The sequence below is a fragment of the Lampris incognitus genome, chromosome 16, assembly GCF_029633865.1.
Source record: "Lampris incognitus isolate fLamInc1 chromosome 16, fLamInc1.hap2, whole genome shotgun sequence".
Taxonomy (NCBI): domain Eukaryota; kingdom Metazoa; phylum Chordata; class Actinopteri; order Lampriformes; family Lampridae; genus Lampris; species Lampris incognitus.
In genome coordinates this window covers 32931059-32944796 of record NC_079226.1, presented here as the reverse complement: position 1 = coordinate 32944796, position 13738 = coordinate 32931059, and the positions used below count along the sequence as shown (strand labels likewise).

General features: G+C 46.4%; 1 protein-coding gene across 1 annotated transcript in view; it reads right to left on the bottom strand.

Moving 5' to 3' along the window:
- The window catches only part of kcnh5b (potassium voltage-gated channel, subfamily H (eag-related), member 5b), a 173144-nt gene that overhangs the window by 123948 nt on the left and 35458 nt on the right, over window positions 1-13738 (bottom strand). The window contains exons 7-8 of the mRNA XM_056295501.1: window positions 7392-7549; window positions 6663-6934 (exon numbers count right to left, since the gene is read on the bottom strand). Coding sequence (XP_056151476.1) covers window positions 6663-6934; window positions 7392-7549 — 430 coding nt within the window. The remainder of the gene's footprint in view (window positions 1-6662; window positions 6935-7391; window positions 7550-13738) is intronic.

The following is a 13738-nucleotide window of genomic DNA, read 5'->3' as shown; positions in this document are numbered from 1 at the left end:
CACTGTATAGCATGGGCATAGAGTTGGGAGGGGGTCACGTTGATGAAATGAAAGGAAGCCACTTTATTTGACATTGTAGGTTACAATGAAATGTGTTCTCTGCATTTAAGCCATCCTATTGTACAGGAGCAGTAGGCGACTGCAGCACTCGGGACCAACTCCAGTTCTTTCCACTGCTTTGCTCAGGGGCACAGGCAGGAGTATTAACCCTAACATGCATGTCTTTTTGATGGTGGGAGGAAACCAGAGCCCCTGGAGGACACCCACGCAGACATGGGAGAACATGCAAACTCCACACAGAGGATGACCCGGGACGACCCCCCCCCAAGGCTTGGACTACCCTGGGGCTCGAACCCAGGATCTTCTTGCTGTGAGGCGACCATGCTAACCACTGCGCCGCCACGCTGAACGTCCTGTGATGATGTGTAACATAAATTACAACCAGACACGCAGCAAGAGTGGCAGCACGGCACATGCTGGCCGCTACTTGTTTACCGGGTAAGCAGTTATGCGTGTCACAGTGTGGAGTGAGTCACTCTGATTGGTGAATAATTAAGGTGTAACGGCTGTAATTGCTCAGCGACAGGTTTTAAAAAAAATGTCGTTTGTGCATGCTGCTGAAGTGACACTTCCAAGTATGCACGCATGTATGTACACATGCACATCGAGATTCACCCATGAACATTCACTGATGTTGTCATCAAGCCACATGCAAAGTACTCCTTGGTATTCTCTAGGCGACACTGGCTATGTTGTGTTTTTTTTTTTTCGCTGGTATGTGTGCTTTACAATCTGCCTCATGATAAAGAACTTTCCCTCCAGGAGTTGATAAAGTAGATCCCATCTCATCTCAACAGAGGAAAAAACACACTCTCAAACCCACGAGGCCTCGATCAGCTTCTCAGTATACACCCGTAGCACATACAACCAGATAAACACAAGACACACTTTCTATTCAAATACAGTATCCAATACCATCACACAACGAAATCATTCCAGGTTTTCCACTTAATGTCAAGAGTCCTATACAGAAGACTGACAGGGGGCGTCTGGGCAGCATAGTGGTCTATTCCATTGCCTACCAACACAGAGATCGCTGGATCGAATCCCCGTGTTTACTCCGGCTTGGTCGGGCGTCCTACAGACACAACTGGCTGAGTCTGCGGGTGGGAAGCCAGATGTGGGTGTGTGTCCTGGTCACTGCACTAGTGCCTCCTCTGGTCAGTTGGGGTGCCTGTTGGGGGGGACTGGGGGGAATAGCGTGATCCTCCCACTTGCTACGTCCCCCTGGCGAAACTCCTCACTGTCAGGTGAAAAGAAGCAGCTGGCGACTCCACATGTATCGGAGGAGGCGTGTGGTAGTCTGCAGCCTTCCCTGGACAGGCGGGCGGCATGGAGCAGCAACTGGGATGGCTCGAAGAGTGGGGTAATTGGCCGAATACAATTGGGGAGGAAAAGGGGGGGGTGGGGAGAGAAGACTGACAGATGTCTACGTCTTATCTCACGTAGAGGATGAACATACCAACACACACACGATGCTTGTCTTTGTTATTCCTACATACTAGACCATCAAATAGAGAGAAAGAAATCAGTCCGACAATATTCTTTATGCAGCTTTCCCAGAATTGTATTCATATAAAGATTTACAAGGCACTCTCAGTCTCAACCATAACCAATACAACCAGACAAGCAGAAAATGAATCCTTGCCATCCATCCACCCAGCAGGCCCGGAGCAACAGAGGTGACACTTCAATACATGGCAACACATAGACATGTGACTTCAGTTTCCCAAAACTACCATATTCATACTATATCACAAAAAAATAAAATAAAATAAAAAATTTAATCCATATTTTCAATTCATTGGGCACTCTCACAGATTGGACAGGACACTTCCTGCTTTGGACATACCATAAAATGCTCAACAAATTTGTGACCTTAGTTCTGCAGCCCGTGCCATCACGTTGTAAATGTAATGGTACGACAGTAGAAAACTAGAGGAGACTCACACACAGACCTGCAGACAACCACAAGACACACAGCGCAGTGCAGAAATACAAAACAATAGAGGTGCCAGACAGCCCATCACTTCAACTGTGAATGTGTGGAAAGGTGTGAATGCATTGCAGGGCTCGCTAAGAAAAGGAGAAGGTCTACTTAGCAAAAAAAGACTTTCCTGGATCTATGAAGGCTAAGAAAAACAACCAGGCCGCCAAAAAAACAAAACAAAATTCCTTTCTTGGGATATAATCTATCGACCCATGGTCTCTGTTCTCTTTCTTTTCTGTCCGGTGACATCTTGTCTCATTTGCCTGGGTGATTGCTGAGATTAACCATGGGCGGCGTCGGCTGTCATTGATCACATGTGGCACATTGTTCCCTACCGTTAGTAGTTATCCGCTTCCTTCATCATCGCTACACACACTCCCCTGACGTGCCATCGGGACACATCTCTACAATAGGGGACATCTGCACACTGTTGTTTCAGCGTTATGCTGCAGTTAATCGACTTGCGTGGCGTATTTTTATTCAAGGTAATCCCAGTTTTTCACAACTGCTAAAATACTAAACCCTGTTCACTGAACCACATGCTCAGCGGCCCAAACCCATTTATTGAATCAAAACACTCTTTTGGCGAAACCTTCAACAATGTTCACGCAGTTGGACACAATTTGCAGATATCATTCACGCTTTTTTTGCAAAACTCTTAACATATTCTCGGTCACTATAACACATTGTGTACTGTGATGCAATTGTGCCACAAAATGGTAAGCACGGGTGGCAGAAGTTAAACACAACTACAACACGGCTGTCATCGCTTACACACAACTTAGAATTGTTCACACTTTTTTGTGATGTGATTATAAACCAATTTAAGAGAATATAAGCCAGTTCAGAGTGCACAGGTGACTTGAATGTTGATGTTGGGCAGCACGGTGGCCCACTGGTTAGTGCTGTCACCTCAAAGCAAGAAGGTCCTGGGCTCGAACCCCGGGGTTGTCCAACCTTGGGGGTCATCCCAGGTTGTCCTCTGTGTGGAGTTTGCATGTTCTCCCCGTGTCTGTGGTGGGTTTTCTCTGGGTGCTCTGGATTCCCCCACCATTAAAAAAGACACACATGTTAGGGGTAATACTCCTGTCTGTGCCCCTGACCGAGGCATGGCAAGACGAACTGGAGTTGGTCCCTGGGTGCTGCACAGCGGCTGCCTACTGCTGCTAGCTACACAGCTAGGATGGGTTAAATGCAGAGACAAATTTCCCCATGGGGATTAAAGTATATCAAAATCAAAACTAAAAAACAATACCAAGAATGGATGGAAACCAACAGGCAGAGGAGGAAGACTGCATGTTGGAGGTGGTGGATGAGGAGGAAGGAGGAGGAGAAGAGCCAGGAACATAATTGGCCAATGTGCCATTGTGGAAGTCCCTGGTCAGCATGATGGCAACGTGACCCTTTGTGCCATAAGTAATCGTGGCTTTCTCCACCATCATGCCACCTTGGGGCCATATGACAGCGAACATCTTTTTACATTTCTGGGTGATCTTCGGGATGTTTTGTGTGAGTGTGAGCAGCAGGTTCGTGAGCAAGCAGGGCATCTTGTCTATGTCATGGTCTGGGACAATGTCAGTTTTCACCGTGGTGTCTGTATATGGGAGTTGGTTCAACATCAACCAGTGATTGATAATAAATTTTTGCCTTCCAGCACACTCCCCTTTCCTCAACCCAACAGGAGAGTTCTTCTCAGCATGGTGGTGGATGGTCTATGACCGAAGACCCCTATACCAGGGAAAATCTCCAATAGCCAATGGACTTGGCCAGTGGGTACATACTAGGTGTGGTGTCTTGTCAAGGCTGGATCCCGCACACCAGAGGGTGTTTCCCCCATTGCCTGGCGAGGGAGAATGTTACCTGTGATGTAAACGAAGTCCTCTGGCCTGACCCAGCACAAAGCCATGATGCTAAGCCAGAATGAATCCCTGGTCACCTGTGATTTTGCAGTTGCATAGCATTTTACAGTGTAGTGTAATGTGCTTTTCATTTAGATTTCTTTCTTCGTCCTTTGGCCTTTTGCACTACTGTATTTTTATGCAAGTGCTGAATACTGCAGACATTCAATACTGTATTACTTGCAGCACTTACAGTATACAAAATGTTCACTGTACTAAGTTGTGAATTTTTTTTTTTATCTTCTTCTTTCAGCTTGTTCCCTGTTTCTGAGGGGTCGCCACAGCAGATTTTATAGTTTCCATCAGTACCTTGTCAGGGCACAGCACCAGTGGTGGTCATTGTTAACCCGGGCCTTGACCGATCCGGTGTGGTCTTCTCAATCCGCATAATGATTTTGCAAAATTTTACATCAGATGCCCTTCCTGACACAACCACGAACCCTATGGATGGGGGTACAGGTAATTTTTTTGGATTTTGATATACTCTCTTTGATCCCCGTAGGGAAATTACACTCTGCATTTAACCCATCCTAGCTGTGCAGCTAGGAGCAGCGGGCAGCCGCTGTGCAGCACCCAGGGACCAACTCCAGTTCGTCTTGCCATGCCTCGGTCAAGGGCACAGACAGGAGAACTAACCCTAACATACATGTCTTTTTTGACGGTGGGGGAAACCGGAGAACCCAGAGAAAACCCACCGCAGACACGGGGAGAACATGCAAACTCCACACAGAGGATGACCTGAGATGACCCCCAAAGTGGACAACCCCAGGGTTCAAACCCAGGACCGTCTTGCTGTGAGGTGACAGCGCTAACCACTGCGCCACCCAAAGCACTGGATGCCACCCCAGTATTCATGGACATGCACCCATGCCTGTCGCTTGATAATTTTTTTTAATGAAAAAGCAAAGTGCGTTTATAATACACAATAAGCAATTTATTTTCTGTAGCTACATGCCCTGTACAGTGTTTTCCATTTTTGATACAGTGTGTAATGAATGCTCAGTTGGGTTTATATGTTGACTGGCTGTGTGTATGATCTGAAAGCACTGTTTGATTTTGAGCACAGATAAAATGGTTTTGAGGTGATTGTTTGAGTTTGCCAGAAGAGTCAGAGGTTTTATGAATTTAGTTTGAAAATTGGGCTTTTTGTTTACGGTTTTGAGAAAAGGGTGGAAGCTTGCAAGGAACGATTCTTAGCCATTGTGAAAAACTGTAAAGATTAAAGTGTTCTAAAAAAAAATTTAAACTGGAAATACAAACTGCATTATACAGCTGTGTGTTAGATTGCAGCAGCGGTGCAGTGCTGCTGGTTGCCAGGCAGAGTTGTGATTGTTAACAGGTGGCGACAGTAAGTTGATTCCCAGCAGCCAATGGGGTTCTGTAGAGCGCTCTGAATTTTTCTCCATACTACTTTAACTTTCTGACAAAAGTCTGGTGAGGTCTCTACTTCAACATAATTTATATAAAACATTGGCACTTGTCTGCTCAAGCTCATGAACTGCTCCATGGGTAGGATTTTGATGAAAACAGTACAATATAGGGTGTAGGACAGAGGGGTGGCTGTGAATATGTGACAATTCCCATTACCAGCAGAACGGTATTAAAATAAGTCAAGCAGCTACCAAATGCATGTTTGCAGGTCAATTAAGTGGAGGAACCAGTTCAAAACATCTCTGACCAGTTGATTTTTTTTATTTTTGATTTTGAGATACTTTATCGATCCCCGTGGGGAAATTACACTCCGCATTTAACCCATCCTAGCTGTATAGCTAGGAGCAGTGGGCAGCCGTCATGCAGCACCCGGGGACCAACTCCAGTTCGCCTTGACATGCCTCAGTCAAGGGCACAGACAAGAGTATTAACCCTAACATGCATGTCTTTTTTTTTTGATGGTGGGGGAAACTGGAGCACCCGGAGAAAACCCACCGCAGACACAGGGAGAAGATGCAAACTCCACACAGAGGATGGCCTGGGATGACCCCCCCCCCCAAGGTTAGACAACCCCGGGGTTCGAACCCACGACCTTCTTGCTGTTAGGCAACAGCGCTAACCACTTTGCCACCGTGCCACCCAATTAACTAAAGCCCAACAGTTAAGCCAATTAACAGTTAAGCAGTTGATTAGCAGTTAAGTGGTTGAACTGGTTAGCCCTGACCACAGGCAACCGCACTAACCAGTCAAAGGGCCCGACTCGTAGCGAGTCTAGTCATCCATGGTCATTACACTAACACCACACACACACACACACACACACACACACACACACACACACACACACACACCACCACCCCCCCCCGGGGGTCAGCACAACCGTACTGCAATGGTCAAGCCTCACCATGGGTGAACCACCTTCTTGATCATGTATCGCCCCTTCCGGGTAAGTATCTGCCTGTGGCTGAATGAAGAACTCATGAAAAGTGTCACAGATCAACCATCTTTAAATAACCTGTTACCGACATCAAAATAATCAAATGTCTCTTTTTCCTGTCAAGGTTATCTAAACAACAGAAGAGAAACAGAAACAGAAACGCGCTGTGGCCACCACGGACACTCTTGATACAACCACAGCACAGAGGGCAATGCAAGAGACCCCAAGTGTACATACGAAACTCTATCAAACTACACAACAGACTACTCAAGGGGTTTCCACCACACATGTTGCGTCAAATATAATTAAGGGACAGTAAAGTGTAATGACTTAATATTTCACTCACATCCAACCATCATCATGGCCACAGAGAAGATCTTCTCCCCATCGGTGGTGGGGGCGATGTTACCAAACCCAATGGTTGTCAGACTGGTCATCGTAAAGTACAGGGAGGTGATATACAGAGAGTCCTTCCCCGGGCCACCCTCCCATTGGCCAGAACCGCTGGCGTTGTACCGGTAGGGTGAGCCAATGCTGATCGCCAGTTGGTAGAGCCAGCTGTCCATCTTGATCTTATTAGTGGCCTCATCAATGACCTCGTAGTCTCCGATGCTGTACCTGCAGGGAGACATTTTGTTTTGGTAAAGAGAGGGGTTTGTGTGTGCCTGTTTCTGTTCCACCAGCTTCATATAATTATTGATAATATTATTAACAATATTATATTATTATTATTATATTAATAATAATAACAATATAAAATAATATAATAATAATTTATATAATTTATATATTAACATTATTAATGTTAATATTATTAACATCATATTTTAACACATTGAGGGACCTGAAATACATGATATTTAACAACCCCCATCTGTAAGTGCTGTACCAGATGCTAAAAGCAAAAGTCAATATTAAATGGGGAGCACAATTGTGATGCACACATGGAAATGGAACAGGTGGTGCTAATAAGTATCTTCCCATCATCCCGCACGCACCTGTAAAGGAGTTTATAACTTGCAAAAAATGAGAAGCTTTCCCCCAAAGACTAGACCATGCAGGGAGTGCAGTTTACCAGATGCAGGCGAGCCAGTGGGCAACCAGTCCAAACACGCACACCAGCAGGACCAGAACCGCGGCGCCATACTCCAAGTAGTGGTCCAGCTTACGAGCCACGCGACCCAGACGCAGAAGACGCACCACCTTCAGAGAGCTGAACAGACTACTGATACCCTGTGGGAAGGAAAGAAGGGGGGGGAGAGGGAGAGAGCGAGAGAGAGAAATTGATTATAAAAAGTAAATTCATAGCAAAAGGGCACACTATGCCCCCCCCCTTTTTCTCCCCAAATCGAATTTTTGGCCAATTACTGCGCTCTTCTGAGCCATCCCGGTCGCTGCTCCACCCCCTCTGCCGAGCCGGGGAGGGCTGCAGACTACCACATGCCTCCTCCGATACATGTGGTGTCGCCAGCCACTTCTTTTCACCCGACAGTGAGGAGTTTCGCCATAGGGGAGGATCATGCTATTCCCCCCAGTTACCCCTCCTTCCTGAACAGGCAAACCCGACCCACCAGAGGAGGCGCTAGTGTAGCAACCAGGACACATACCCACATCCGGCTTCCCACCCGCAGACACGGCCAATTGTGTCTGTAGGGGTGCCCGACCAAGCCGGAGTTAACATGGGGATTTGAACCAGCAATCCCCGTGTTGGTAGGCAATGGAACTGACTGTTAAACCACCAAGATGCCCTCACACTATGGTTTCTGTAGTGCAACAGGTAAAAAGTTCAGCTTTAGTAGCTTATTAAAGTATTTTAGTATTCTATACCAAAACAAACAGACAAAATAAACATAAAAGTAAAAAGAGCTTTATATATACTGTATATATATATATATATATATATATACAGTTAACGTCAAAATTATTAGCCCCCTTTATGAAATCAAACAAAACCCTTAACCATAACCAAAAGTGTTTATAGTTTAACTGCTTCCAAAAGAACAAAGACAAAATCTCCACCAAGCTTGATTAAGATATTTTACTGATGCGCTGAATTGAAACAAGAAAAAACAAAAATGACAAGGCCAAAATTATTAGTCCTCTGACAATTAATCGTCAATAGTGTAACCTTTTTGACTCACAAATGACAACAACCTCTTATGGTGGTTCCTAACTAGGTTGGCACATGTCTCTTGAGGGATCTTAGCCCATTTTTCCATGGCAAATTGTTCCAGCTCATCCAAATTGCGTGGTTTTCCAGCATGGACATTAACCTTGAGCTCCCGCTACAGATTCTCAATAGTTTTGAGATCTGGGCTCTGAGAGGGCCACTCCAGGACCTTGATTTTGGTGTCCTTCAAAAAGTTTTAGACCAACTTGGATGTATGCTTCGGGTCATTGTCTTGCTGGAAGACCCAGCAGCAACCTAAAGCTAGACTGGCAGCAGATTTCTTTACATTATCCTTCAAAATGTCAACATAATCTTCTTTCTTCATGATCCCATGCACCCGAACAAGGTTCCCTGTGCCTGAAGCAGCAAAACAGGCCCACAGCCATTATGCTCCCACCACCATGTTTAACTGTGGCAACTGTTAAACTCCCTTCCTTCGCCAAACAAAAGCAACACCCATGTGCCCAAACAGCTCAAGTTTAGTCTCGTCAGACCAAAGGACAGACTTCCAAAACTCATGCCCATGTTTCAAATGTTCAAGCGCAAACTTTAGTCTGGCTTTGATGTGCCACTGTGTGAGCAATGGAGTTTTTCTTGGACGATGACCTCAAAGCCCACCACAATGAAGAGCCCTCACAACAGTCTTTCTTGAAACATCAAGTCCAGAAGAGGCCAGTTCAGCAACAATCATCTTGGCAGAGATCCAGGGATTGTTGTTGACATCGCTGACTATTTTCCTCTCCAAAGTTTTTGAAATCTTGCACTTTTGACCCCGTCCAGGTTTGTTTCTAACAGAATTTGTCTCCTTGTGCTTTGCAATGATGCAACGTACAGCTGTTCTAGACACTGTGAAATGCTTGGAAATGGTAGTATAGCCTTCCCCCTTAAGATGAGCATCCACTATCTTCTTTCTGAGTTTCAGACTGAGTTCTTTACTTTTTGGCACGATGAAACTACTTCCTACCAAGAATTTAAGAGTAGTCCCTCTCAATCAAGTGTTCAAGTGCCACTAGTCCTGTTGATTGGAGTCCCTTAAGTAAAGGTCAATTGCTCAGGTGTGGTTTGAAAGCTGACTGACTGCTCAGGTGTGGTTTGAAAGCAAAAAAAACACATGGGGCTAATAATTTTGACCACCTCAATTTTCACTACTTTTGGTATAAAGCAAACCTGAGGATTTATTTTACATTCCAGAATGTACCAAATAGGGGCCTTAACATAAGGTAGGACAGGCAAAAATGTTCCTGTCTAAGCGAGTATTTTTCAGTTGGAGTGGATAAAAGTGGTCTTGCTTTACTCGGGATCCTATCGCTTATAGTAACAAGCTAATTAAGGAAACAGTTTGTCAAGGCTTCTAAAGTACAGAATATATTTAACATTAAGATAAAATGATGTATGAGTACAACACAACTTAGGTGCTGCAGTAGGATAAATGTATTCCAAGTCACACTAAGGTATCTGTCAAAATAATCGCAACTTGACATTTTGTCCATTTTATGCTGCCGTGGCTATGTGGCAGCGTTGCTCTAGGGAAGCTGAGAAGGGTCTTTGGAAAAGCAGATTTGCAGAGAAAAGAGACACAGATTTAAACGGCTGTTGCTCTCTGTGCAAGCTGCAAAGCCACACTGCCCTGAGCATTTCACCACAAAAACAACCTCTTACAACCAAAACCTTCGTCCGCCTGGAGGCTTTACATCTCACTCAAACTTTACATAGGGAGGCAGGAAATCACATGTGTCTCCATCCATTCTTGGAGTGACACTTCTACTTTGCAGCTTGGCCAGAATATAAAACCAAGTGCAGGGGGGACAGATGATGATATGAGCTGAGAAAGAAAAGACTAAAACATGTAACTGATGGGTGTCCGCGTAATGTGGCAGTCTATTCCGTTGCCTACCAACACGGGGATCGACAGTTCGAATCCCCGTGTTGGTCAGGTGTCCCTCCAGAAACAATTGGCCGTATCTGCGAGTGGGAAGCCAGATGTGGGTATGTGTCCTGGTCGCCGCACTAGCGCCTCCTCTGGTTGGTCGGGGCACCTGTTCGGGGGGGAGGGGGAACTGGGGGGAATAGTGTGATCCTCCCACATGCTACATCCCCCTGGTGAAACTCCTCACTGTCAGGTGAAAAGAAGCGGCTGCCGACTCCACATGCATCGGAGGAGGCATGTGGTAGTCTGCAGCCCTCCCCGGATCGACACAGGGGGTGGAAGAGCAGTGACCGGGACGGCTCGGAAGAGGGGGGTAATTGGCCAAGTACAATTGGGGAGAAAAAGGGGGAAAAAAAACAAAAAAACATGTAACCGATGTCATATGGGGTTTTTTTCCCACCGCCTCGCCGTCATTGCTGTACCCAGACCCAGACATTACAGTCTTGGTCTGGGTAAGACCCAGACTGAGACATTACAGTACTGTTCTCCATCTATACTCCACGTCATAAGCACAGAATAGTTTTGTATGAGTAATAAGAGACGTGTTGGTGAGGCACTTGAACGTATTTGGCACTGAACACAGAAGATGTGATCCCACCTACACACTTACAAAGGAAAACCAGGGGCTCCTGATACTGTACCACAGCCACCGTCGGCCCGGTACAGGAACAGCTCAGGGCTTAAAAGCAGTGGGGGGAGGGGACTTTTACGTAAATGAGCCTGCAGCATCAACATCATGGTATATCTTTCACGTCAGCAAGTAGAAATAGGAGAAAATAAATAGTCTGCACCACAGTTCTTTCCCCGCTGATAGTGTGCGTGCCTTGTACAAGGTGGCCTGCAAGGGAAAGCAAACTCCATCTAACAGTAGAGACATTTCTGCAGAGGCCACACACACACTCTCACCTACACACTTACACACACACACACAAAACACACATAAAACAAACACATACACAGTGTGCACATACAGACACACAATCAGATCAACAGGAACAAGTGGATACATACACATGCACATGCACAAACAGCAAAATAAAAGCTCCATTCATCCCCACAGGGGGACACACTTTCAAACCTGACAGCCTTGTCAGTGCATCCTTGTCTCTCTCCCACTCCGATGCAACCGAAACTCACTCTGAAAAGTGACCTGGGTCTTTTTTTTTCTCTGCCATACCACGACTCTCCCAAACACAGCACACAAGAAGTCAAAGGGCAGAGAATACGACTCAGGAGCCGAGGTTGCACCGCTGTATCTGTTTTAACAGAACGTACACTGAAGCAGGAGGGTTCAGAGGTGAGGAGAGTTGAGCTGCATGGTGCTGAAGATATACGAACAGAAGCTAAATGTTTACCAGCACTGATTTCTGTAAAAAACAGCTTGTCTAGCTTTTTTTGTTCTTTTTGATGTACACTGGTGGGCCAAATCATTATGACCACTCACAGGTGAACCAAGTAACACTGATCCTCTCCAAACAAGGGCACATGTCAAGGTCTGAGCAGATTAGACGGTGAGCGAACAATCGGTTCTCGTGGTCAACATGTTGGATGCAGGAGAAAGGGGCAGGAGTAAAGACCTGAGCAACTTTGACAAGGGCCAAATTGTTATGGCCAGACAACTGGGTCAGAGCATCTCCAAAACGGCAAGGCTTGTGGGGAGCTCCCAGTTATCAGTGACGAGTACCTACCGACAGTGGTCCGAGGAGGGACCAACCAGAAACCAGCGACAGGGTGTTTGGCGCCCAAGGCTCATTGATGTGTGAGGACAACGATGGTTATCCCATTTCGTCCAAATCCACAGAAGTTCTACTGTCTAAGGACAGGATGTTGTGTTACTGTAAAGCCCACTGAGGCAAATTTGTAATTTTTGATATTGGGCAACACAACATCCTGTCCTTAGACCCTCGCATCGGATAAGGAACAACTCCCTAAAAAAATAAATAAAAAAAAACCTTTAACACGGAGAAAAAATAGGAAGAAACCTTAGGGAGAGCAACAGAGCAATATTCCGCTTCCGGTGTGGGAAGATGGCTGCGTGAATTCACGTTTGCAGCTGCCTCATCCAGCCAGTACCATCCATGTACTGTCTTTGTCCACGTCTGTGTCTAAGTCTTGTCTTCGTTTGATGGCTGGGAGAGCAGGGCAGGCTAAGCTAACTGCTAGCCCATGCAGACTGGCAGTTCTGATAACACCGAGGGCGGTCTGGCGACGGCCTCGCCTGCCGTTGACTGTGGTGTTTTTGATGTCATCGTGAGGAGTGCGGGGAGGTGTGTCAAGGGTGTCTGGCTTGGACAGCTGGCGCTGGATTGGCTGGGAGGGCTTGGTCTGTTTCATCCGGTGGACCCGGGGACCATGGCCCCTGCCTGGAGCTGTGCCCAAAGAGGAAACGCCAAAGGCGGTCTGACAAGATGCGGAAGCGGGGCAGGCTAAGCTAACTGATAACCCATGCAGCCCGGCGGTTCCGCCAATCATCCAGGCTGCCGTTCGTTCCCTTGGACAGTGATGTTTTTTGTTTAGTTTTGATATATGTGTTAGTTTGGATATGTGTGTTCTTGTAGTTTCTGGATGTGTTTTTTTTAAGTTGTTTTTTCCCCTCCCTTTTTCTCCCCAATTGTAGCCGGCCAATTACCCCACTCTTCCGAGCCATCCCAGTCGCTGCTCCACCCCCTCTGCAGATCTGCGGAGGGCTGCAGACTACCAAATGTCTCCTTCAATACATATGGAGTCACCAGCCGCTTCTTTTCACCTGACAATGAGGAGTTTCGCCAGGGGGACATAGCACGTAGAAGGATCACGCTATTCCCCCCAGTTCCCCCTCCTCCCCTGAACAGGCGCCCCGACCAACCAGAGGAGGTGGTAATGCAGCGACCAGGACACCTACACACATCTGGCTTCCCACCCGCAGACACGACCAATTGTGTCTGTAGGGGACGCCCAACCAAGCCAGAGATAACACAGGGATTCGAACTGACGATCCCCGTGTTGGTAGGCAACGGAATAGACCGCTAAGCTACCCGGATACCCCTTTTGGATGTGTTTTTGTCTTTGTGTTGTACTGCTGTGGGCTGGGGGAAACGACATTTCATTTCATTTCATGTACGTATGCAAGTATACGAAGTGAAATGACAAATAAAGACTAGCTTGGTCTAGTCAGAAAGGCACGAACTGAGGAAGCCTCTTGGGATGAGAGGCGAAACGTCTTCACGGATATATACCAAGTCCAGTTGCACTTGATTCAACTCCTTTGGATAACCATGACCTGGATGAATGAGAACATTCACAGACAGACAAATAAAGAGTTGCTGATTCCAGAGCAGGGATCTCT